This window comes from Dendrobates tinctorius, unplaced genomic scaffold, assembly GCF_039654945.1.
Source record: "Dendrobates tinctorius isolate UK_male_01 unplaced genomic scaffold, ASM3965494v1 ptg000155l, whole genome shotgun sequence".
Classification (NCBI taxonomy): Eukaryota; Metazoa; Chordata; class Amphibia; order Anura; family Dendrobatidae; genus Dendrobates; species Dendrobates tinctorius.
Genome location: NW_027361822.1, coordinates 20,530 through 45,967, shown reverse-complemented (window position 1 = coordinate 45,967; position 25,438 = coordinate 20,530). Strand labels below are relative to the sequence as shown.

Sequence of the window (25,438 nt, the reverse complement as noted above, 5' to 3'; positions counted from 1 at the left end):
TGTGTCGAGGCGTCTAGAATCATTGTAGGTACGCTCCACGGCTACTGCTAGTTGTGTGGATAGGATCAGGGGTCTGCAATCCGCTTAGTAACGAACCTCTCTGGTTTTCTGTGGCTTAGCTTGGTCTTGTTTTCCTCCCCGGTGACCCAATCATAACACCAGACTGACACAGATCCAAAAATGGATCGTGACAGCGGGTTTGCAGCCCTATTGTGGGCTGTTGTATGCTTTATGTAATTTTCTGGACATTTTTAATTTTTACTGTTGTTGCAGTTTATATCAATAAAATTTGTTCATTTTCATGGTGGTCCCTGCATTATAGCATGCTTCTTTTGCTTCTATGCTCTTCAACAATGGGCAGTGTTACCAGTCGGTCTTTGGAACAGTAAGGTTGCTCAGGCACCTCACCAATGGAGAGGAAGTAATATATACATAATGCCTCTCAACCATTGGCTGAGGAGGAAATAGAAAGTGCACGCACTGGACCTTTAAGAGGGCGGGAGTGCACAAGCGTACCCTAAGAACATGGCTAGAAGTGCTGCTGGGAGCATGCAGAGCATGAGGAAGAGAGGAACCGACCGAAGCGCTGGTGAGTGAAATGACACGCCGGAGACCCTGCCTGTCAGAGCAGGGCTCCGGCGTGGTGCTATCACCAGGCAGCCACTTGGTTGAAAGGAGGGAAGTAGTTGGACCCCCAAGGGACCCGGTGCTACTACTACATGTGACAGTGGCCACGTCCGCTGCAACAGCGGGTGGTTCCCATATATTCTTCATATTCTTGTCTTCTGACCAATTTGCTGCTCCATACTGACTAACTCAGCCCTCTGACATCCTGGCTGTGGAGGAACCGTGCAATGAGGTCTTACCTGGGAGCCCTACCTCTCCTGGGATAGCTCTGCCCTCAGTTGCAGACTCCCCCTCAGCAGGTGTCTGCCACCTGTTTGTCCCCTTGGTGACAACCTCACAGGACAAAAGGTTTCAACATGCTTGTTGGCCACTCGAAAGGCATTAGTACAGCTTGCTTGATTGATCTCCTCCCCCCGAAGGGAGAGGGAAACAGTACATCACCCACCTCAACATCTTCATCAGTAGGAATGTTAAATTACATTTACATCAACAACAGGGGTGTTCATTACATGGTTGTCTAGGGGATCAGACCTTGGGGGTTCAGTGGACACATTTTGGGACACTAGCCGCCCCAAGTCCGGCCTGAGCAAACCACTTGCAGGAATAGTCGATGATACCCCCATGTCCATTACTATCTGCTCAGTAACCCAGTCCAAATAAACCTTGGCGATAGGCAGTGGCGTTTAGACTTCTCCAATCCCAGAGACAGTGAGGTTGTCCTGGGCACAAAATCCTGTGTCTGGCAGTCTCATGGCCAGTTTGGCCTATGCTGACGGGGTAAAAGTCGTCAAGGGACCTTTCACCATCCCCACATACACAAAACAGTGGACGGTTTATTGGACGGGCCTTTCTGGCACTCGGGACACATGGCCTTGAAGTGTCTGGCTGTTTGCAAAGGTGGCACAGATAGAGTTCCTCCAAAGTGAAGAGAGAAGCACAGGCAGGTGTCCCTTTGGGCTTAAGGGCAGGGTCAGCAGGCATCGCGTTTGTCTTACCCCCTCTCCAGCCGTCACATTTCTTGGCCTCTTGAATTGTTGTCGGAGTACTCGTAGGCAAGCGACGTAATTGTGGAGGCCGTTTCACTTCCGGTTACAGATGTACTGCTGGAAGTCCTCAGGACAGTTCCTCAAAAACTGCTCAGTTGACATGATCTCCTTCAGCTGCAGGACAATGGTGAGCTTCAATCCCGTAGTCCATTATAGTCCTTTGAGGTCAGTGAGATCTCGCTGGACAGGTACCCAAAGATTTTCAGGTCCACATCCCTAAGGCGAGGGTTAAGAACCAAACCCACTATCCTCAGGCAAATGGTATTGATGACGTCTTTTCAAATACCAGCAAGAAGGCGTTCAAGTCACCTCCTTTGTCCATCGGGGGAAAGTTCTCCACCCATAGCTTTGGGATTGGGATCTTGGGATTTGTGCATGGCTGGGGTGACCTGCTCGAGCTTGAGTAGTTGTAGGTGGTGCTCGCGCTCACTCTGCTCTGCAGCTTCGTTGCTACGTTCTGAGATGAGGGTCTAGTAGGTGGCCTTCTCCCCAGCCTGGAGAATGGCCAGGGCAGCTTGCAGGAAGGCATCTGAGCCTGCCTGGCTGCTGGGATGGGCAGGTGGTGAGTGGCCCACTTTGGGATTGACCAGCGGTGACTGGCTCCATGGGGAGTCTTGGCTGGGCTTAACTTCTTCTTGAACATTGACTTCCACCTTCTCTTCATTGTCCGTAGCATTGGCCATCTCCTTAGCTCTGCCCCTGGCCATCCTTGCAACCTCTGATCACAGCCACAGAGCTGCAACCTGATGCACTCACACACCTTACCATATTACTTGGACTATATAGTTCTGAGCTGATCTTAAGACCCCAACAGCAAAAAGCTACTGGTGGTAATCTTTAGAGTCTGGAACTAGGGTTCCTACACTCGCAAACACTATAATCTCAAACTCAAAGCTGTAACCAATATGTGAAGGATAATACCGGAGAGTTCACACATATCCCACCGCTGCCACTAATAGGTTAAGAACTGCACCTCACACCCCCGCTTAACGTCACTAATATGTCAGAAGGTAACGCAGTATGGTCTCATTTTCACTGTGACGTTCCTCACCCCGTGTATTTGTAAAGTCAGCTTGGCACAGTTTTACAGACACCTGTCCACAGGGAGTAAGAGAGGACGGCTTGGCGTAACACAACACTCGCTCACAACCCTGACAGGCTGAGAAACCCCTATCACTAACATTACCGAACACTGCCAGCTCAGTAGGAATGTCACCACTTCCTCGTTAGATATAAGCCCGGTCAGCTAACTGGACTATATTGGGATACAAACCAGCCCAGTAGTATGTGATGTTAAACCAAGAACATTTGTGGATCGAAATAAAAGAGCAGTTTTATGCACAATGAATATACTAATATAATGGTCAAATATGCAAATACAGGTGGTAGTACAAGGAGTATAAGCAGATGAAACAAGTCAGTTACTGACTTGATATTTAGCCTTGGTGCTGGCGTTCACATGGGAGGTGTGAGGGGGGGCCGTTTTTGGTTCCCGTCAACATGATACATGGTGTGACCTCCCGTAGACGTGAACGAAGGGCAATAGCCTCGCAATCCTAGAGTCAAGCCACTCATGACCAATAGACGCCAGAAGCGTCTTACCTGGGCCAAGGAGAAAAAGAACTGGATTGTTGTTCAGTGGTCCAAAGTGTTGTTTTCAGATAAATGTATTAAGCATTTCATTTGGAAATCAAGGTCCCAGAGTCTTGAGCGGCTTGAGGTCTAGTGTGAAGTTTTCACAATCAGTGATGGTTTGGGGAACCATGTCATCTGCTGGTGTAGGTCCATTGTGTTTTATCAAGACCAAAGTCAGTACCAGCCGTTTACCAGGAAATTTTAGAGCAATTCATGCTTCCCTCTGCCAACAAGCTTTTTGGAGATGGAAATTTCATTCTCCAGCAGGACTTGGCCGCTGTCCACACTGCCTAAAGTACCAATACCTGGTTTAAAAACAACAGTATCACTGTGCTTGATTGGCCAGCAAACTTACCTGACCTTAACCCCATAGAGAATCTATTTGGTACTGTCAAGAGGAAGATGAGAGACACCAGACCCAACAATGAAGATGAGCTGATGGCTGCTATCAAAGCAACCTGGGCTTCCATGACACCTCAGCAGCGCCACAGGCTGATCGCCTCCATGCCATATAGCATTGATGCAAAAGGAGCCCCGACCAAGTATTGAGTGCATTTACTGAACATACATTTCAGTATGCCAACATTTTGGATTTTAAAATAATTTTTCAAGCTGGTGTTATAAAGTATTTTAATTTACTGAGAGGACTTTTGGGTTTTCATTGGCTGTAAGCCATAATCATCAACATTAACAGAAATAAACACCTGAAATCGATCACTCTGTTTGTAATGACTCTGTATGAGTTTCACTTTTTGTATTGAAGAACTAAAATAAATTATCTTTTTAATGATATTCTAATATTGTCAGAAGCACCTATATATGGCTAGGAAGTACTAGGACTCCATAATCTCTTTCTGAAATGACGGCTCCTATTAGACTGGGAAATTTGACTGAAGCAGTTAACACAGCCTGGAGCTCATCCTGGCAGGAAGGCCTTGGTACCAGCTAATCTGCTGGAGGTGTGAGCCATTTCACTTACTGGTGGCAGCAGTGGGACATGTGTGATTTTTCTGGTGTCAACCTTAAAAGAAGTTATAGAACTCAACCATGATATATGTGGAGTCTAGATGTTGATTTCCTGATAATCTCCTGATCTAGATTACCAATCAACATATATTTGTCCCCTCCCTGAGGTCTGAATTGATGCATTTCCAGAAATGGTCCAAAATCAAGATAAACAGACAAATCCGAAGCATTTCATGTCTCTACCCCAACAATAAATGAGCACTCTGAAATTCTACCTTCCCATTTAAATGTCCCCTAAGTAACAATATCAACTGTATGTGCATTGGTTTTCCCTCCGATCTCTTGAGGGTATTCTCTCAACTTTAAATTATTTTCTACAGGTTGGAGGGGAATCTTACCTCCCAGAACAGGAGAGAAGTCTCCTGGTTTGGAAGAGTTAATGTTCTTAACAAGGCAATCCTAACTAGGTTGCTATACCTGCTGAAATTCATCCCAGTGTATATACCGTCCTCTTGTTGGGTTAAAAAACAATGTTTTAGTTGTTTAGTTTGGCCATCAAGCCATTCAAGAATATGGTATAATACTCTATCCTGCCCAAAACACTCTGGTGAGATCGGTTTACCTGATTGTGGTCGATAGAGTCTAGCATCAGCCCATGTGACGATCCTAAATTTGTTGCATGGCATAAAGTCAAAAGTTTGGCTTCTGCATTTGCACACGTCATTTGCTCTGTGACGGCAACCTCTTTACCATGGACTTGGCCTCTAGTGGTGTAAGGCACTGAAGATAATATACAGTGGGGAAAATAAGTATTTGATGCACTGTCAACATTGCAAGTTTTCCCACCTACAAAGTGTGGAGAGGTCTGTATTTTTTTATTGTAGGTACACTTCACCTGTGAGACAGAATCTTTTTAAAACAAAAATCAGTAAATAACATTGTATGATTTTTACATGATTAATTTACACTTTATTGCATAAAATATTTGATACAATAGAAAAACAGAACTTAATATTTGGTAAAGAAACCTTTGTTTGCAATTACAGAGGTCAGACATTTCCTGTAGTTCTTGTCCAAGTTTGCACACACTGCAGCAGGGATTTTGGCCCACTCCTCCATACAGATCTTCTTCAGATATTTCAGGTTTCGTGGCTGTCGCTGGGCAACAATGAGTTTCAGCTCCCTCCAAAGAGTTTCTACTGAGTTCAGGTCTGGAGACTGGCTAGGCCACTCCAGGACCTTGAAACACTTCCTACGGATCCACTCTTTGGTAGCCCTGTGTTTCAGGTCATTGTCATGCTGGAAGACCCATCTTCAATGCTCTTACTGAGGGTAGGAGGTTGTTGGCCAAAATTTCAAGATACATGACCCCATTCATACTTCAATATAATACATTCTTTCTTGACCTTCTCCCACGCCTCCTCTAGATCACCCAGATGATCATTGGCAAACTTCAAAACAGGTCTGGACAAGTGCTGGCATGAGTATGGGGGACCTTGAATGCCCTGCAGGATTTTAATCTATGACAGTGTAGTGTGTTACTAATGGTAATGTCTGAGACACAGGCATGGAGAGCCTGTTTGTTGGGCTCTCCATGCATGCGTCATGACTGTCACACAGCCGCAACAAATGCAGCTGCTGAGTCGAACAGCTGATCAGCCGGCGCGATCCAGGAAGCCGGGTTCCCTCTGCAGCTTATTCGGCAAGCGATATAGCTTGCCGAATAAGCAGGGACCCGAGCAAATTCACTCAACTCTACTTAACAGTAACCATAATAGTTGCTCAGGCACCTTATATACAAGATGCCTCCCAGCTATCAGCTGGGAGACACCTTGAAAGTGCAAACAATAACTAAACTAAATGCCTACCAGGAGAGTGTGCACATTAAGCCAGCCGGGGTGGTGAGTAAGCTGACGTGTTAGTGGGAGTAAGGAAACCATACGGAGGTGCCGGAAGACGCTATGCCTTCATTTTGCAAGGCTTGTGAGACTGAGCTCCAAAGAACATTTATGAAAGATCAATAGGAAAACTACTTTTTCTTTCCCCACAAATCAGTTATGGCCACTAAATTAAAAGAAACAAGCTATAAAATTGTTTCAAGGTGGTACCGGCTCCCGATTCGCTTTGCATAAAAGATTCCCTGAGCTATCTAGTGTATCTTGGCGGTGCAGAGTGATTTCACATACATACTTGTCCAGCTGTTGTAGCTTTCGGAGACGGGGGTCATCAAAGTTAATAAGAAGGTGACAGGAGTATCAATACCCAAGACACAATAGGCTACACTGTTAAACATGGCTTTAATGCCCAGATGTTTAAAAAATTCTTATTAAGGCATCTCCTTAACGCAGCCAAAACAATACCAAACAAATTGTAGACTGATTTCCCACTAGTCGATGTTCTTACATTTTGATTGTAATCCAGTCTACTCTATAAAATGATGAATATCCCTGGATCTCTTTGGCTTTTTATGGTCTTCTCCTTGTCTCCTATCCCTTAACAGTCTTTCTTATCCATATACCACATCGGTTTCATAACATTTGTACCAAGATTATTCCTCTCTATTCAAGTGCCTTGATGCTTTATGTAATGAAGTCTATATATTCATTTTTTCTGTTCTTCCTCTTCCAGACTTTGATTTTCTGTTTATTGTAATATTATGCTGTTACCAAGTCATTAAAATTTTGGGAAAAGAAAATGGCTACTTTCCTGTGTGAGTTTTTACATGTAAAAAAAGATTTGTTTTTCGATGAAAACATTTCCCACATTCTGAGCATGAAAATCGCTTCTCCCTGTGGGTTCTCTGATGTCTAGTAAGATTTGATTTATCACAAAAACATTTCCCACACTCTGAACATGAAAATGGCTTCTCCTCAGTGTGAATTCTCTGATGAGTTACAAGATTTGTTTTTCGATTAAAACATTTTCCACAATCTGAACATGAAAATGGCTTCTCACCTGTGTGTATTATCTGATGTTTTACAAGACTTGATTTGTCTGTAAAACATTTTCCACATTCTGAACACGAATATGGCTTCTCCCCTGTGTGAATTCTCTGATGTTGAACAAGTATGGATTTTTCACTATAACATTTCCCACATTCTGAACATGAAAATGGTTTCTCCCCAGTGTAAGCTATTTCATGCTCAACAGCCCTTCTGTGACTTTTGTTTTCCATATTTGTCTCTGCTGAAGCAGAAAAGAGGACCTGCTGAAAAGGATCAGATGACAGTTTTTTTCTGAGAATGTCTTGAGGTATATCTGGTATAATGACATGTTCTTCACAGGTATTGGGTGTGATACCAAAATAATCAGCTGAAAAATCTGAGACTATCAGACGTCCATCTGAGCTCCTGGTACAGTCACCTGCTAAGAATAAAATGAAAACGATTTTATTATTTGTCAGTAACATTGCATTGGAACAATATTAAATTATATTATATACCGTAAGGAGGACAAAGGTCGTGTAATCGATGGGAGGAGGTATATGTCACAGAAAGTGGCTGCTCCTTATGATGTAACCCGGAGTGATTTCTTCAGTGCACGTAAGCACTAAGATGTCGTTTAGTGCACCTGGGCACGGGTAGCAGGTAGCTCTGAGAGATATGAGGGTCTGGCTACCTACATACCTCACATAAGGGTGTGGTTTCAGCCTATATAATGGAGGCTGTTGTTTGGCACTTGGTCTGTGTGTGGGAATGGGAGAAGGGCTCCTGTGTGTGTGGCTCCAGACAGAGCCTGCGTGCTGGACATTACCCAGCCTGTGTGCCCACAGGCCTGGCGAAGAAGAGCCCTGCTATGGACATTGATGCTTTGTTTTGCCTGCTCTAAAGGCTGTTTATCTTTTGTTGGTGCTTCCGGGTTTATGAAACAAATACACCCATATGAACTTTTAAAGGAATGTGCCTCCTGTCGCACATGAGTGAGTACACCCCTTACAATACTTTATAGCATTTCCATGCAAACTGTAATACAATTCAATTACTGACAGACAGACTAAGACAATAGACCACAAGGAGGGACTGAGGTCACAGTGTTAGATCACAGGTAAAGTCCTTTCAAATGATCACTACTCTATTATAGCCATGTTCTTAGTTTATGTTTCACTGTCTCTGTCATGAATCTGATGAAGGTACATGTTCAGTCGAGAGTCATAAAAGGGATCTGTAGTCAGAGAATGTATGAGAAGGAATCTCCTAATAAAACCGACAGGTACAAGCACTATAGCACAGAGCAAAGCACATTGGAGAATATTGGTCATGTACACAAGTCATGGCTTTGGAGGAAAAGTTTTATTTAACATTTGTATTAATATAACTAAATAGTGGATACAAGAAAGGAGAACAAGTCCTTCATATTCTTATATGTGTCATGTAAGCCAATAGAAACATTGGCTGAATAATTGAGCACTGAAGGATCCGAAAAATATTTGCAGCAGTGTCCTCTGCAAACATAGTTGTCCATCCCTGGTTCTTTTGTAGATCACTTAGCCTTACATTGGTGATTGATAGTTTGCAAATCCTTCAAAATTTTTCATATTTCTGCATAAATTTGACCTAAAACTACATTAAATTTTCACACTGAAAGTATATAAAGAGACGTCTATTTGTACTATCTAGTAGGTCAGTTACGCAACATTATGAGGATAGTCCTCGCCTAAGCCCATGGCTGATTATTTTCCAACTACCATGGTGGCTGTTGACTTAGTTTTCTGGAGAGACCACCTTATACTTATAATAATGTCCTAATAGTGTCATCTAAGTACCCTATGTCATCTACATGCACTATTACTATTTATTTACTTATCGCTCACTATCTGCTCAGTTTGTTCTCATCTTAGGTTGTTTGCAAGACTGCATTGCTACCGTTCAAAACCTTTGCACAGCGAGCCATGACAGACATGTACTGTACATGACCATAATTACTACCAGGGCTGTGGAGTCTGAGCCCGTTTTGGTGGAGTCGGTATAAAATGGACCGACTCCTAAAATATATAATTGGGTACAGTAGTTCATTGCAGTTTGTGGGGAATATTTTTTCATAAGAATTTGGAAAAGTTATGAAATGTCCTATAAATGTCTGTCCTATTTCTGATCTAAGGTCTAGACTTTTAGCTGAGATGAATCTGTGCTGCAGTTTATGTTCATGATAAGTAGTGAAGCTTCTCCTCTACCGCTAAGGGGAAAAAAATAAAAACACAGGGAAGGAATGCCTGCATTCATTTCAGAACTTCTCGAGTGAACAGGAAAGCAGGAGATTAAGGTAAGAAATTCTTAAAGCATATCTAAACTTTCAATAAACTGTGCATAAATCAATAGTCCAGTATATATTGTCTCTGTATGCTTGATGTTTTAGTTTGTTTTTCCTCTTAGCTCCTGTTTGGAGAAAGTAGCTGCCCTGATGACATATACACTATACGTACTGTAGAATATAAGGGGGAAAACTGTTTTCCAACATCTCAAATTCGGAAATACAGTAACAGGATTGATGAGCACATATATTTTGTGTGTGTTCTGGAATAGGATTCAGCACAAACATGCTCCCTACCTCCTCCCCTCTTCATAGACTGTGAAGAAACATGAAGTGAAGCATTTAGTGCGCAGTACCCTGAGACAAGCCTGATATTGGAAGTTCAGAGTAAAGCTATCTAACATACTTGACAAACTTTATACTTATCTGTCCTACTGATTTATGCAAAGATTGTTTTATTTATATCCTAAATTATAGAGTGCGTGATTCCCTATTCTTGCAAGAATTTCAATATACCTTTTTTTTTTTTACAGGACAAAATTATTTTTAGAGTGAATTTACATACTGTAACTACAAAATGTCTAAGAAGCATCTTATGAAGTCAGCTGTATTTGAGAATTCCAGTGACTCAAGATAAACATTTTGTGTGTCAGTGTATAAGTGACCCAGATGAAAACAAATACTGTGATGACAAAATCACTGCATACTCAGGCAGTGATAAAAATGTTCCTTCAAGAGCTTCCAATCTAAAAAGAGGAAAGAGCGTCTCAAACATCAGATACAAGATATTTTAGTTTCTGTCGCCGTAGTTGCATGATTTGCGGCTGCTAGCCAGCCTGAATACATGTGGGGATTGCCTGTTTGTTAGGAAATCCCAACATGTATTCAGGCTGTCTAGCAGCCGCAAGTCATGCAACTATGGCGACAGAAACTAAATCACCGAGCACATCCAAATACTTGGAGATCACCCGAGCATGCTCGTGAAATCTTGAGTAACGAGTATACTCGCTCATTACTATTTGTGACAACAAAAAAATTGTTACTAAGATGCTGGCAATAAAAGATACTAAGGCTGTGTGCACACGCTGCGGATTTTGCTGCGGTTCCGCAGCGGTTTTGGCCGCTGCGGACCCGCAGCAGTTTCTGCTGCGGTGTACAGTACAATGATTCCCTATGGGAATCAAAAACCGCAGTGCAGACGGTGCGGAATTTTCCGCGCGGATTATCTGCGGTTTTCAATCCGCAGAAAGAATTGACATGTCAATTCTTTCTGCGGATTCTCCTGCGGTTTGCCATCTCCTCCATTGAGATGAAAAACCGCAGGGCAAAACCGCAGAGCAATCCGCAGGTAAAACCGCAGGTATTTTGACCTGCGGTTTCACCTGCGGATTTTACAAAATCCGCGCGGATGAATCCGCACCTAATCCGCAGCGTGTGCACACAGCCTAAAGCTCATCAATGCAGCCAGTTTCTCCAGACCTTAGTAGAAAAAGTTCTGCAAGATTATGAACTCACAAAAGAACCGATTCTTGCTATTGTAACTGATAATGCTTCAAAACATAAGTACAATTAAACTGATAAATAAGAATAATAAAGGTGAACAACAGCTAGAAGAACATTTCACATTCAGTACGTTGGAGATGGAAGGCCACAGTCCTGTTCCCATGACGGAGGAACAAACAGATATTACTACAGAAGAACAGCAAAATGATTCTTTACAATTAGATGATCTTGTTGAAGCTGCTAAACACCTGTTTCCTATTTATCACATGCGCTGTGTTGTGCACATGCTGCAGCTGGCAATAAGAGACAGTCTGCAACAGGGACATGCTGGAACTCTGATTAGCAAAGAGAGGAAATTGACTATTGCTGCCAGAACCCCTATAATTGATTCCATCTTGAAGAGATGTGGTGGAAAAGGGGCAATTGTGGTTCAAGCCACTCGGTGGGACAGCATCTATTTAATGACTGAGCGATTGCTAAGTTGAGCTGAAACCCTTCCTTGTACATATGGCCAACCCTCAGGTAACACTACATGAAGGTCAATGAATACAGGTGGTTGAATTGAAGGAACTGCTTTATCATCCATTTACAGTGACTAAAAAGTTATAAGCTGAGGATTTAACTCCTGGCATTTTTATAAAGGAGTGGAAGAATTTATTGTTTTGCTTGTTCCAAAGACGTTTAATCGCAGATGGCATTGTTGCTTCAATGAAACGGAGAGAGACACTGCTATTAGAAAATAAAATTCTTCTGGCAGCTGTTTATGTGTACCCAAGTCATCATATATTGCAGGATGATCAACAGCCTACTAAAGGAAAAAAGATCTGATTGAGGTAGCAGTTAGGATGAGTGGGCTACAGGATGGCCAAGAGCAAGCGGACTCGGGTCCTGCCAGTGCTGCGGCTGCCGTTTTTTCGTTATCATCAGATGAGGAGTTTGATTTTGACAAGTATTTGGACGACATGGAGCAGGCAAAGCGTTGCCTCAGGGAAAAAGATTCTACTCCCTTAGAAATTCCCCGAGACCCACAAACAGACTTGGTGGTGGAGTCGGCATACTCCTGTCCCAACAATCCACTTTCCAAGTAATCCCCCCAGTTCCATCACTCTCATTCCCTTCTTTTGAGGTCCACACCATCAGGCTCTTTTGTCCCCTCTCCCTCAGAGTAGCGGTCATTTACCAGCCCCCAGGCTCACCCACCCACTTCCTTGACCACTTTTCAGCCTGGCTGCTGCACTTCATGTCCTCAGAAATACCAACTCTTATCCTGGGAGACTTCAACATCCACATTAACAGCCCTACTTCCACATCTGCATCCCAGCTTCTATCACTAACCACCTCTCTAGACCTCTCGCAGCTTTCAACCTATGAGACACAAAGACGATAACACCCTTGATCTGGTCTTTGTCAGGCTCTGTTCAACCTCCCACCTAAATAACTCACCGCTTCCACTCTCTGACCACAACATTCTCTCCTTCACGCTCACAAATCCTTGCCCACCCCAGCTCACTCCTACCTACCACACATTCAGAAATGTACAAGCCATTAACCCTCAGACACTTTCAGACTCCCTACACTCATCACTGTCCCTAATCTCCTTTTTTTCCTGTCCTGATCTGGCTGTTCATCACTACAACGACAATCAGCACCCTTGACCAAGTAGCTCCCCTCACCCTCAGAACCTCCAAGCACAGAGTAAAACAGCCCCGGCTCACATCGCAAACTCAACTTCTCCAGCGATGCTCTTGGAGTGCTGAATGCCTATGGAGAAAAACTCGCACACAAGAAGACTTCATCCACTTCAAATTTATGTTAAGAACCTGTAACGCTGCCGTTCACCTCGCCAAACAGATTTACTTTACCACCCTGATCTCTTCACTAGCCAACAACCCCAAGAAACTTTTTGACACTTTTCACTCCCTCCTCAGGCCAAAAGCACAAGCCCCTATCACAGACATTTGTGCTGATGACCTGGCCTCCCACTTTACAGAAAAAATAGATAATATTAGTCAGGAAATCTGCTCCCAACCACCAAGTGCTGTGACTCCCATCCCTTCCTGCATCTCCTCTGGCTCACTTTCCACATTTGACCCCATCACAGAAGAAGTCTCCAGAGTCCTCTCTTCCGACTACATGCACTACCGACCCCATTCCCTCACATATCCTCCAGTCTCTCTCTCCAGTCGTCATGACTCACCTAACTGCAATCTTTAATCTCTCCCTCTCCTTGGGCATTTTCCCATCCTCCTTCAAACACGCCATCGTTACTCCATTACTAAAGAAACCCGCTCTCAACCCATCCTGCACAAACAACTACAGACTAGTCTCCAATCTCCCCTTCATCTCTAAACTTTTGGAGCACCTAGTTAACTCCCGCCTTACCCGTTACCTCTCCACTCCCTTCTAGACCCTTCACAGTCCGGCTTCCGCCTCGTACATTCGACTGAAACTGCACTCAAAGTGACCAATGACCTTCTGACAGCAAAACGTAATGGTGACCACTCTCTGCAGCTTTCGACACCGTGGACCACCATCTCCTGCTCTCTAGGTTCCAGTCACTAGGCATTAAGGACACTGCTCTATCCTGGTTCTCTTCCTATCTTTCTGACCGCTCCTTCAGTGTTTTGTTCTCAGGCTCGTCGTCATCACCTCTTCCTCTCGCTGTCGGGGTACCTCAGGGCTCAGTCCTTGGCCCCCTTCTCTTCATGGCCCCAATTGGACAGACCATCAGCAGATTTGGCTTTCAGTACCATCTTTATGCTGATGACACACAACTATATATGTTCTCCCGCGACCTTACCCCCGCTGTACTACAGAACGCCAGTGACTGTCCGCAGTCTCCAACATCATGTCCACTCTCTATCTGAAAATCAACCTCTCCAAAACTGAATTTCTTCTGCTCCCGCCATCTACTAACCTCCCTAAAATAGAATTAGACTTACTGGTAATTCGGTTTCTAGGAACCTTCCACGACAGCCACCATGGAGGTTGTCTCCCCACCCTAATAGGGGACAGGAACAGAGAGGTTAAATAACCCTCCCCTTCCTGCTACCTCAGTGTTTTTTCTGAATGTACTAGCATGAACCGTTACCGCCAGTAGAGCAGGAATCATCCGGTAAACACATCATACAGGGAGGGAAATTAGTGCTGTCGTGGAAGGTTCCGAGAAACCGAATTACCGGTAAGTCTAATTCTATTTTCTCTAGTCACCTTCCACGACAGCCACCTTGGAGTCATGCCAACGTTAATTTTTTAGGGAGGGACAATGGCTTGCAGGACACGTCTGCCGAATGTCAAATCCCTATTGAAATTCAGTCTAAAGTGTTTGGTAAAGGTGTGTACAGAGGACCAGGTGGCAGCTCTGCATATCTGCTCCGAAGACACGTTTCCTCTTGCTGCCCAGGATGTAGCGACTGATCGAGTGGAGTGGGCTTTTAGCGACTCGGGAGGAGAGAGATGTCTTGAAGAATATGCCAGGGAGATGGACTGCTTGATCCAACCTGCTATCGTGTTCTTTGCCGCTTTCTTCCCTTTATTCCTTTCTGAATATTGAAGGAACATGTTCTGATCGATTCTCCAATCCCTGGTTGATTCGAGGTAATGGAGAACCACTCTGCGGACATCCAAGGTATGGAATTTTTCCTCCTTCGTATTAGGATTTGGGCAAAATGAGGGCAACACGATATCCTGACTTCTATGAAAGTCTGACACCACTTTGGGTATAAAGGAGGGGTCTAGGCGCAGCACTATACTGTCCGAGTTGAGTAGGAGGTATGGTTCCTGTACTGACAGGGCCTGTAGCTCCCCCACCCGCCTCGCCGATGTGATCGCCACAAGAAACACTGTTTTGAGTGAGAATTTTTAATGGAATTTCTGACAGTGGCTCAAACAGGGCCTGTGTTAGGCTACCGAGTACTAAATTAAGATCCCAGGGGGGAACACGATTGGGGAGCGAAGGGCAAATTCTACCTGCCGCGGTCATGAATCGCTTTACCCAGCGGTGTTTGGCTAGGTCAAAAAAAGGAGCTAAGGGCAGATACCTGCACCCTTAATGTGATTGGGGTGAGTCCTAGATCTAACCCTTTTTGTAGGAAATCTAGTACCTGGGCAATATTGGGATGGGCGGGGTCAGGGGCCCCCAGAAGGCACCAGGAGCAAAATTTTTTCCATATTTTGCCGTAAATTGCATTTGTTACCGGCTTTCTACTTTTTTGAAGGGTTCGGATTACTTCATCCGATAGCCCTTTGGCCTTTAGAATGTTGGCCTCCAGAACCAAGCTGCTAGACATAACTTGGTGGGGTTTGGGTGCAGTAAGGGACCTTGAAAGAGGTCGGTCGGTCTTTTGGGGTAAGAGCATGGGACCTTCCTGGGCCATGTCTAACAGAGCGCTGTACCAGCTTCGTCCCGGCCACATAGGAGCCACCAGGATTGTCGTGACCTTGTCTGCTCTGATCTTTTGTAACGTTCTTGTCAGCATAGGGATTGGGGGAAAAGCGTAGGCCAGTCTGAAGGCCCATGGATGGGCGAAAGCATCCGTCCCCCGGGCTCCGTGGGTGTGACTGAAGGAGAAATAGGTTGTCGCTTTTGCATTTTGCGCACTCGCAAATAGGTCGACCTCTGGGTTTCCCCACCTCGAGGCTAGAGCCTGGAAGACCTCCAGGTTCAGACACCATTCTCCCAGGTGGACGTCCTTCCTGCTCAGGAAGTCCGCCTGGATGTTTTCTGACCCCTTCAGGTGCACCGCAGAAATAGATAACAGGTGTTTCTTCACCCAGAGGAAGATTCTTGTTGCCACCCTCTTTAGACTGGCGTACTTCGTGCCCCCCTGATGTGAGATATGCCACCGTGGTCACGTTGTTGGAGTATATCCGAACGGGATGGTCCCTGATAAGGGCAGATGTGGCTTTCAGTGATTCTTCCACTGCCGTCAATTCCCTTAGGTTTGAGGATCTGGATCTTATGTCCTGGGGCCACCGTCCCTGGAAGTATGAATCCTCAACCACGGCTCCCCAGCCTCTCAGACTGGCATCGGTACATAATATCTTCAGAGGCAGCTGATCCCAGCTTACTCCTCGTCTCAAGTTCCGGTAGTTCAGCCATCACAAGAGGGCCGATTTTACGTTTCCTGGAAGTGGAACCTTTCTTGATAGGTTGCTTGGGTACTTCCTTGCGTTTACCAGGACGTATGACTGGAGGACTCGCGTGTGAGCTTGTGCCCAGGATACCGCCTGAATGCACGATGTCAGGGAACCCAGGATAGACATGGTGTCCCTCAGCGTCGGTGCTCTTTGGTCTCTGAACCGAATTATTCTCTGCCGAAGGTCTGCCTGACGATCCTCGGGAAGAAAGGACGTCCTCTTCTCTGAATCTAAGAGGATCCCCAGGAATTTTTTCCTCGGGGAAGGATAGAGGGCTGATTCCTGGAGATTCGGAATCCACCCTAGGGTCTCGAGTATCTGTAGGGATTTCGATACGTCCTGGTTTAGTCGGGTTACCGATGGAGCGACGATCAGCAGATCGTCTAGATATGGCACAATGCATATCCCTTGAAGACGAATGGAGATCATTGCTTCCCTCATGATCTTCGTAAACACCCTTGGTGCCGGGGATACGCCAAATGGCAGGGCATTGAACTGAGAATGGCTGATCCCTTGGTCGTGGGAGACCGCAAACCTCAGGAACTTCCGGTGATCCGGATGAATGGGAACGTGGTAATAAGCATCCCTTAGATCTATCGTAGCCATCTGCCAGCCCTGTCCAATAAGCGGGATCGCCGATTTCACTGACTCCATCTTGAATCTTCGGTATTTGACGAAGCGGTTCAGGGGCTTCAGATTTATGATGAGTCTGTGCTTTCCTGAGGGTTTCCTTATCAGGAACAAGCGAGAGTAATGTCCTCTGCCAATCTCTTGTGGAGGTACATACGAGACCACTCTTTCCCGTAACACATCTTCTATCTGAAGCAACAGGACCTTTTGAAGACCTGGGGACTGTGCCGGGGTAATTCTCAGGGCATGTGGGGGGGAGGGTGCTCGAACTCCAGCTTCAGCCCAAATTGTATCGTATGCAGGACCCACTGGTTCGAGGTCGTGGCCTGCCACTGTGCGAGAAACTGAGTGAGTCGACCCCCGACCTGGGAGTCACTTTCTCCGGGGGCTCTTGCTGCTGGGGCACAAGGATGTTTCTTTCTTTACCTCCTTTCGGGTAGCTCCATAGACCCATCTTGCCTTTCCCTCTGAATGCCTTCTGAGAGGTCTGCTCTCTTGAGGGACGAAAAAAAACGCCTTTTGGTGGATTTCTGCTCCGGCACTGATTTGTTTTTGTCGGAAGCCTTCTCAAGAATATCATCCAAGACAGGCCCGAACACATGGCGCCCTTAGAAGGGGATGGCACAGAGTTTTGTCTTGGAGGTGATGTTGCCACCCTATGACTTCAGCCACAAGGCTCTCCTAGCCAAGTTTGAGAGGACTAGGGACCTTGCTGCTACCCGTACCGTTTCTCCTGAAGCATCGGCTAAATAACCTGTTGCCTTTTGGAGGATTGACAGGGAGTCTAAGATTTCATCTCTGGGGGTACCCCGATAAGTGGTCTTCCAACGTACGCAGCCAGAAGAACAAAGATATGGCTACGCAGGTGGATGCAATATTTGCTTTGAGCAGGTTCGTAGAAGCTTCCCAGGACTTTTTGAGGTGACTTTCTATTTGGCGATCCATAGGATCCTTCAATTGGGAAGCATCCTCAAAGGGCAGGGATGTTTTCTTAGTAACTTAGAGACTTGAATGTCTATATTAGGGATCTCCCACACAGAATTGTCACCTTCTAGGGGAAACCGATTTTTTAGCTCAGAGGGCACAGTGAGTGCCTTCTCGGGGGAGGACCACTCCTGAGCTATTGGGTCATGAATAACTTCATGAACCGGGAAACCCTTTCTACCCCTGGGTTTCAACCCCCCCAAACATCTCATCCTGGACTGAGAGCTTGACCTCCTCCTCCTCCACTCCCATGGTATTTCTTACCATGGAGACCAACTCCTCCATATCCTCAGAGGAAAAATAGTATTTTTTCGCATCGTGTTTGGAGGTGGACGTGGAGCCCTCATTTTACCAAATTTCCTCCGATCCTGAGGAACGGACTTCTCCCGAATCTGAGTCGGCTTCCGTAGGTGCCCTTTTCCTCTTTTTTGGGGGAGGGCCCTGAGCCACCGGGGTCTGGGCTGCCATGGAGGTCTGAACCTCCTGTCTAATGAGAGTCTTTATGCTGCCAATTAGGGAGGGTTGCTTGGTACGCAGGATATTCTGCGTACAAGGTTGGCATAACTTCTTATAGTCAGAAGGAAACCTGGAACCACATATACCACATTTGCGGGGGTTTCTAGGGGCAGAAGCCTTGTTTTCCTGTAAGAAGAAAGAAGGCTTACTCAGACCTGTGCCACAAATTTTGACAGACAAGGGACCGGCCCTACTACTCACTGTAGGAGGGGGAAAGCTGGGCTCCGCAGATGCTGCAGTCAAGGGCTTCTCACTATCCATGTCTGTACACACCACAGACACACTGCGCTTACCTTGGAGCTGTGGCACCCTTATGTGGGTGTTGCCGCGTTCGTTGCTGGGTGCTCCTCCTTCCCCGTCCCTGGGGAGGAACCATCGCTTGACCCCCGCTGTGCTCGAGTCCCTTTCCCGGGTTCCCGGCGCGCGTTTCCCATCACAGGAACGCCCGGGGAATGCAAACCGGAAGTGCGCGCCACCATCACTACCGGTCGACTATCCGCCCCCTCAGACGCGCGCGGCCTCCAATGCAGCGTGGGAGGAAGGAGGAACCCGGGGAGCTGCTGCAGGACCCCGGCAGGCACCATACCGCCCTGCTTTACCCCGGAGGGTGCGGGAGGGGCGGCCGATGTACCGAGTCACACCAGCGGTGGAGACGGGAGCAGCGCTTGGAGGAGGAGAGGCGAACCCCCCGACCTCGACTGCCCAGCTGTGAGTACATAGGGGCTCCGCTCGCTGGCCACGGCAGCCCCTTGTAACCTCTTCATGCCCCGATAGGAAAAACACTGAGGTAGCAGGAAGGGTAGGGTTATTTAACCTCTGTGTGTTCCTGTCTCCTATTAGGGCGAGGAGACAACCTCCAAAGGTGGCTGTTGTGGAAGGTGATTAGAGAAATCTGAAATTTCCCTCTCCGCGCTGTCTGGGTGTTATGTTTGACACCAATCTCTCCTTCACATCCCACATACAATCTCTTGCCTGCTCTTGCCGCTTATACCTAAAGAACATCTCTAGAATCCGCCCTTTTCTCACCATGGAAACAACAAAAACCATCACTGTAGCATTGATCCACTCCCGTCTGGACTACTGCAACGCTCTATTAATTGGTCTCCCTCGACTATCCCCTCTCCAGTCTATCCTTAATGCAGCAGCCAGGGTCATCCATTTGGCTAAATTGGTACTCGGACGCATCCGCTCATCGCCAGTCCTTACATTGGCTGCCCATTCATTATAGGATCCAATTCAAAGTACTTGTTCTCACCCACAAAGCCCTCCACAGTGCAGCACCCCCCTACATCTCCTCCCACATTTCTGTCTATCGACCTAATCCACCGCTGCGCTCTGCAAACGACTTTCGACTAACCTCTGCACTAATCCGTACCTCCCACTCCAAGACTTCTCCCGCGCTGTGCCAATCCTCTGGAATGCTCTACTCCAAGAAATTAGGACTATCCACAATTTGCATAGCTTCAGGTGCTCCCTCAAAACACAATTGTTCAGAGCAGCCTATCACATTCACTAATCAAAGTCATTCTATGTGTAAGTGTGCATGTGTAGTGAATGGGCTATCTCCATCCATCCCTCACTCCCTCAAGATGGCTGGACCATCATGGTAAATACACCATTGTAAATACACACCTGTACTTTGTATCCCCCCCCACCTCATTGTAGATTGTAAGCTCACGAGCAGGGTCATCTTATTTTGCTTTAATTGTATTGTTAACATTGTTACTTAGAACTTGTGTTTTGAAACTGGTAAACTGTAAAGCGCTGCGGAATATGTTGGCGCTATATAAAGATTATTATTAAAACAGATTGACCATATTTCAGCAACATTTTTCACTTGCTCTCAAAGAAGTAGAAGGGTTCAATCGTTCATCAAAACTGACTGTGCACGAGGCAATTCCTTTATACCCTGAAATTATTAGAGATGTTGTCCATCTGGTTACTGATTTGTCACCAACCTAAGTTAGTGTACACTGTGTTCCAAATTATTATGCAAAAAATATTTCCTCATATTTTCTCTAAATTACCTATATGAATTGCAGTCAGTTATTTTCCAGTCATCTAATATTCTAGTATAATTGCAATGTTTTTGAACAAACTGCCTATGAAAACAGTATATTTTTAAAAATAACACTCAAAATGCATGTTCCAAATTATTATGCACAGCAGAGTTTTCAACCTTTTTTATTTTGAACAAAAAAAGGTCAATTGTGAAATTATAACCATTATCAGCTTATTACAAAATGAAATCAAAACAGTTTTCAAGTCAAAACTTTATTCTAGGTGATGTTACATTTGCACATAGGACCCCTTGTTGGAAAGAAGCTTCTGAACTCTCTCGTCCATTGAATTTGTCAGTTTTTGGATGGTTTGTGCTTCAATTGTTTTGCATGTGGACAGAATACCCTCCCAGAGCTGTTGCTTAGATGTGAACTGCCTCCCGCCATCATAGACACTCCTTTTGATGATGCTCCAGAGGTTCTCAATGGGGTTGAGGTCAGGGGAAGATGGTGGCCACACCATAAGTTTGTCCTCTTTCATGCCCAAAGAAGCCAGAGATGTTATTTGCAGCAGGAGACGGTGCATTATCATGCATGAAAATGATCTTGCTGCGGAAAGCACGGTTCTTCCTCTTGAACCATGGCAGGAAGTGCTGTTTTAGAAACACCACATAGATTATGGAGTTTATCTTTACCCCATCAGGGATCCTAAAGGGGCCGACAATCTCTCTCCCCATGATTCCAGCCCAAAACATTACTCCACCTCCTCGTTGGCGCCTTAGCCGTGTTTTCATGGGGTGTCCATCAACCAGTCATCCTCCACTCCATCCATCTGGACCATCGAGCGTTGCACGGCACGCATCGGTGAACAAAACAGTTTGGAAGTCAGTCTTCATGTATCGTTTGGCCCACTGGAGCCGTTTCGGCTTGTGTGCAGTGGATAGAGGTGGTCGACAGGATGGCTTACGCACAGCTGCAAACCTCTGAAGGACCCTGCATCTTGTTGTTCGGGGGACGTTGGAGGCACCAGCAGCTTCAAAAACTTGTCTGCTGCTATGACATGGCATTTTTGCAGCTGCTCTTTTAACCTGATGCAATTGCCTGTTGGAAAGAGTTCTCAATTTTTCCTTATCAGCACGCACACGTGTTTGCTGGGAATCAGCTACATACTTCTTGATTGTGCGATGATCACGATGAAGTGTCTTGGCAATGTTGATTGTAGTCATGCCTTGACCTAAATACTCCACAATTTGTTGCTTCTCAGCAGCCGACACATCCTTTTTCTTTCCGATTTTGGCAAAAAATGTAGGCTGCTTAATAATGTGGAACAGCATTCTCAAGTAGTCTTGCCTTTATTTGGACACACCTGCCAAACTAATTTGCACAGGTATCTGCAATTGCTTTCAGTGATATAAAGAGCCCTGACACACATCACCATCAATGTGTTTAATTGACAAACAAAAAAATTCTAACCTTATCACTCCTAAACTCTTTTTGCATAATAATTTGGAACATAGTTTAGAGAGGTTGTTCTCTAGCAATAAAATAATTAGGTCAGATTTGAGGTAATCTATGAAGGAGGATCTGATGGAGGCGATACTATGTTTCAGAATAAATTCATAGACTGCACAAATGTTATTCAGTATGTTTTTGTTGAAAACTTTTTTTCCCACTTAACGCATAGTGTATAATAAATTGTAAATATGCAAAAGTTTTTTGTTGTAAAGTTGTATTCCAGTAAACATATTTTATTTTATGTTCTATCTTAATGGCTTGATTATTTTATCATAATGATTAAAAGCCTGATGTTATCATTTTACTACAGAAAATTTATCACTTAAACATGAGCCATGCATGAGGGAGTCGGGAGTCATGGAAATTGAGGAGTTGGAGGTTTGGCTTACCGGCTTCACAGCCCTGGTTACTACACCCCTTTCGTAAGAAATAATGGCATCTTCCAGCAAGGCTGAGCACACACAAATCAATTCTCGAAATTCTGTGGAGGTCACCAAATGGTACATCAGTGATGGCACCAACAGCAACTTGCCTGAGGTGGAGCAGAGTTTGGCACGCAAGTGGATGACTGGGAGAGTACACCTGTATCATTATCACACACTCAGGGACGGAGGCCTGACAGTGAGACAGAAATAGAGGAGTAGGAGAACGGAAAACAGTAGTTGTGGATGATGAAAATGAGGACACTGACCACATACTACTTGGGGATGCAGCCAGGCAACCAAAAATACAAGTGCGAGGAGAACAAGTAGAAGGATAGATTGAGACTTTCTTATACAGCTGACCAGTGTGCTTTTCCCAAATCGTTCATTGCAATTGCCAGTATTTGTTTTCCATAAATTTTTACAACATTAAAATTGACAAAAGTTCATGTCCAAAAAGCCAGCAACTGCAAAATGCTACTGTATTGGTGTCGCATGTAGGATATCAAAATAAACTAGTATACAGGTGAACAAAAACAGACATCCACAGTTAAAGGTCTGGATTTTTTTTTAATTAATTTGCTATTTTTTTAACATTTTCTTCCCTTATCAAAGAAGGCATAAGACTCCGCAAAAACTCATACCGTTTCTCTTATTCATTCTCGTCTCGACTTTTGTAACTCTCTTCTAATCGGTCTCCCTCTTACAAAACTCTCCCCTCTCCAATCTGTCTTGAATGCTGCAGCCAGGATCATATTCCTCCCCAATCGTTACAACGATGCCTCTACCTTGTGCCAGTCATTACACTGGCTACCCATCCACTCCAGAATTCAGTATAAACTTATTACCCTCACCCACAAAGCTCTCCATGGCTCAGCACCACCCTACATCTCCTCCCTTGTTTCAGTATACCACTCTACCCGCGCCCTCCGTTCTGCTGATGACCTGAGGTTAGCATCCTCAATAATCAGAACCTCCCACTCCCGTCTCCAAGACGTTACACGTGCTGCGCCAATTCTTTGGAATGCACTTCCCAGGTCAATACAATTAGTCCCCAATCCTCACAATTTTAAGCGTGCCCTGAAAACGCATTTATTCAGACTGGCCTACCGCCTCAACAAATTAACCTAATCTATCCCTGTGTGGCACAGCCAAAAGTTTTACCATAACCAGGTTCCCCGCATCATGTTCCCACATGCTTTATGCATCCGTTAGCCCTCTGTGTTCGTACTGTTACACACTTAACATTATGGCTGGTCCAAACAATCAGGGCAATTGTTACCACCCACCTTTCGTGTCTACCTTTTTCCTCATAGATTGTAAGCTTGCGAGCAGGGCCCTCATTCCTCTTGGTATCTGTTCTATGTGATTATTGTTATGCTGTAATGTCTATTGTCTGTAGAAGTCCCCTCTGAAATGTAAAGTGCTGCAGAATATGTCGGCGCTATAGAAATAAAATGTATTATTAAATTTTACATAAGCACACATCTGAAAATTCACCAACTACAGTCGTCTTGGTGTAGTATATATGTACGTGAAATTTGAGTAGAAGTAGGCAGGTGGTTGCTAAAAGAGGCAATTACTTGCCTGTTGTACCAGGCGCCATCTCACAGTGGTCAAGTACTGCTTCTGCCGGCTATTCAGCGGCTCCACGTCAGCAGAGCAGCTCTTCTTCAGGGCTGACAAAGGATGACTTCAGACATCATGGTGCTTGACAGCCAGTTTACCACAGATAAACAATCACATGACGTCGGCAGTCTCGCCCCACCCACAGAGCAGAGAAGAGAAGCCACTGTTCTGTTAACGTGACATCACCATAAGACGCAGAATCAAAAGCCAGAGAGCTCTGTGACCGCTCAGAGCCTGCAGAGATCGGCAGCAGGCACAACAGTCTGGTAGTTATCAAGCAACTGTGTGCGTTTGTTCTTAGCACACTGTAAGAGAAATAGTCACGGATAATCACTTTAATGAATCAACTCCTTAAATCCACATCGAAAGTTCCATGTGAACACACCCCCCCAAAAAAAATTGAAGATCTAAAGTTATTCTACAAGTCATTGACTTAGATCCTGCGACTTCTCTGCAGTTAGTGGTCCCTACTCACCTGTGTGGTTATCTGTAGGAATTTCCTCTTTACACCGCTCATCACACTTCACATATGTCTCTGTAGTATTAATATGGGGCAGATCTTTATCCTGAAACAAATATCGGAAAAGTCACTAACACATGAAGCTGCTTGAGAAGATCCAAACATCTAATGTCTATGATCAGCTTTATCCGGTCATCTCCACCAGATATAAAACATACACAGAATCACCACATTATTACAGACACCCATCTAGTAAGACGTATAATCTTCTTTGCCCTTCAGAACCTCAGCAATTAATCACGTCATAGATTGCACAAGGTGCTGAAATGGTTCCCCAGGAATACTGGACTATGCCAAAAGGATAGGTTCTCGTAGTTGCCGCAAATTAGATGAAGGTGCTGAGATGCTCTGAACAACCAATTCTACCTCGTCCCAGAGATGCGTTATAGCAGGGGTCCCCAACCGCCGGTCCGCGGCCCAGCACCGGGCCGCTGCAGTGCCCTTGCCGGTCCGCGGACACAAGGGGAGCCAGGGGCGGTCAGTGGCGTAGCAGGGGCTGGGGCGGCGCGCAGCAGTTCTTAGCGGCGGCCAGGGAGCGATCCAAGCAGCTCCGCTGCCTACAAGAGGGAATAGCAGGAGCGGAGCTGCAAGGACCCGTCCACTGCGTCCAGCTTCCTGGCCGCCGCCCGCGCTTCCTGTCTCTGACTGACACAGAGAGGAGCGCGCCGCTGCTGTATCAGAGCGAGGAAGCGCGGGCGGCGGGCAGGTGAGAGGTGGTGTCTGTGTGTGTATGTATAATGTGTGTGTGTGTATGTATGTCTGTCTGTGTGTGTTGGTCTGTGTTTGTGTAGCCTGGCCCTGGAGGAGATGGGGACATGAGGAGAAGGCCATGAGGGGAGTGATGGAGAGACGGCAGTGATGGGGTGAAGGCAATGATGGGGAGAGGGGAGTGATGGGGTGAAGGCAATGATGGGGAGAGGGGAGTGATGGGGTGAAGGCAATGATGGGGAGAAGGAAGTGATGGGGTGAAGGCAATGATGGGGAGAGGGGAGTGATGGGGTGAAGGCAATGATGGGGAGAGGGGAGTGATGGGGTGAAGGCAATGATGGGGAGAGGGGA

The 25,438-nt window shown here is 45.6% G+C and overlaps 1 protein-coding gene across 1 annotated transcript in view; it reads right to left on the bottom strand.

Annotated features, from left to right (window-relative positions):
- Positions 1 to 6,113: 6,113 nt before the first annotated feature.
- LOC141051159 (uncharacterized) overlaps positions 6,114 to 25,438 on the bottom strand; it is a gene marked incomplete at its 5' end in the record, with an annotated part of 32,873 nt that continues 13,548 nt past the window's right edge. The window contains 2 exons of the mRNA XM_073548024.1: positions 6,114 to 7,637; positions 24,335 to 24,425. Of these exons, the coding sequence (XP_073404125.1) occupies positions 6,973 to 7,637; positions 24,335 to 24,425 (756 nt within the window). The remainder of the gene's footprint in view (positions 7,638 to 24,334; positions 24,426 to 25,438) is intronic.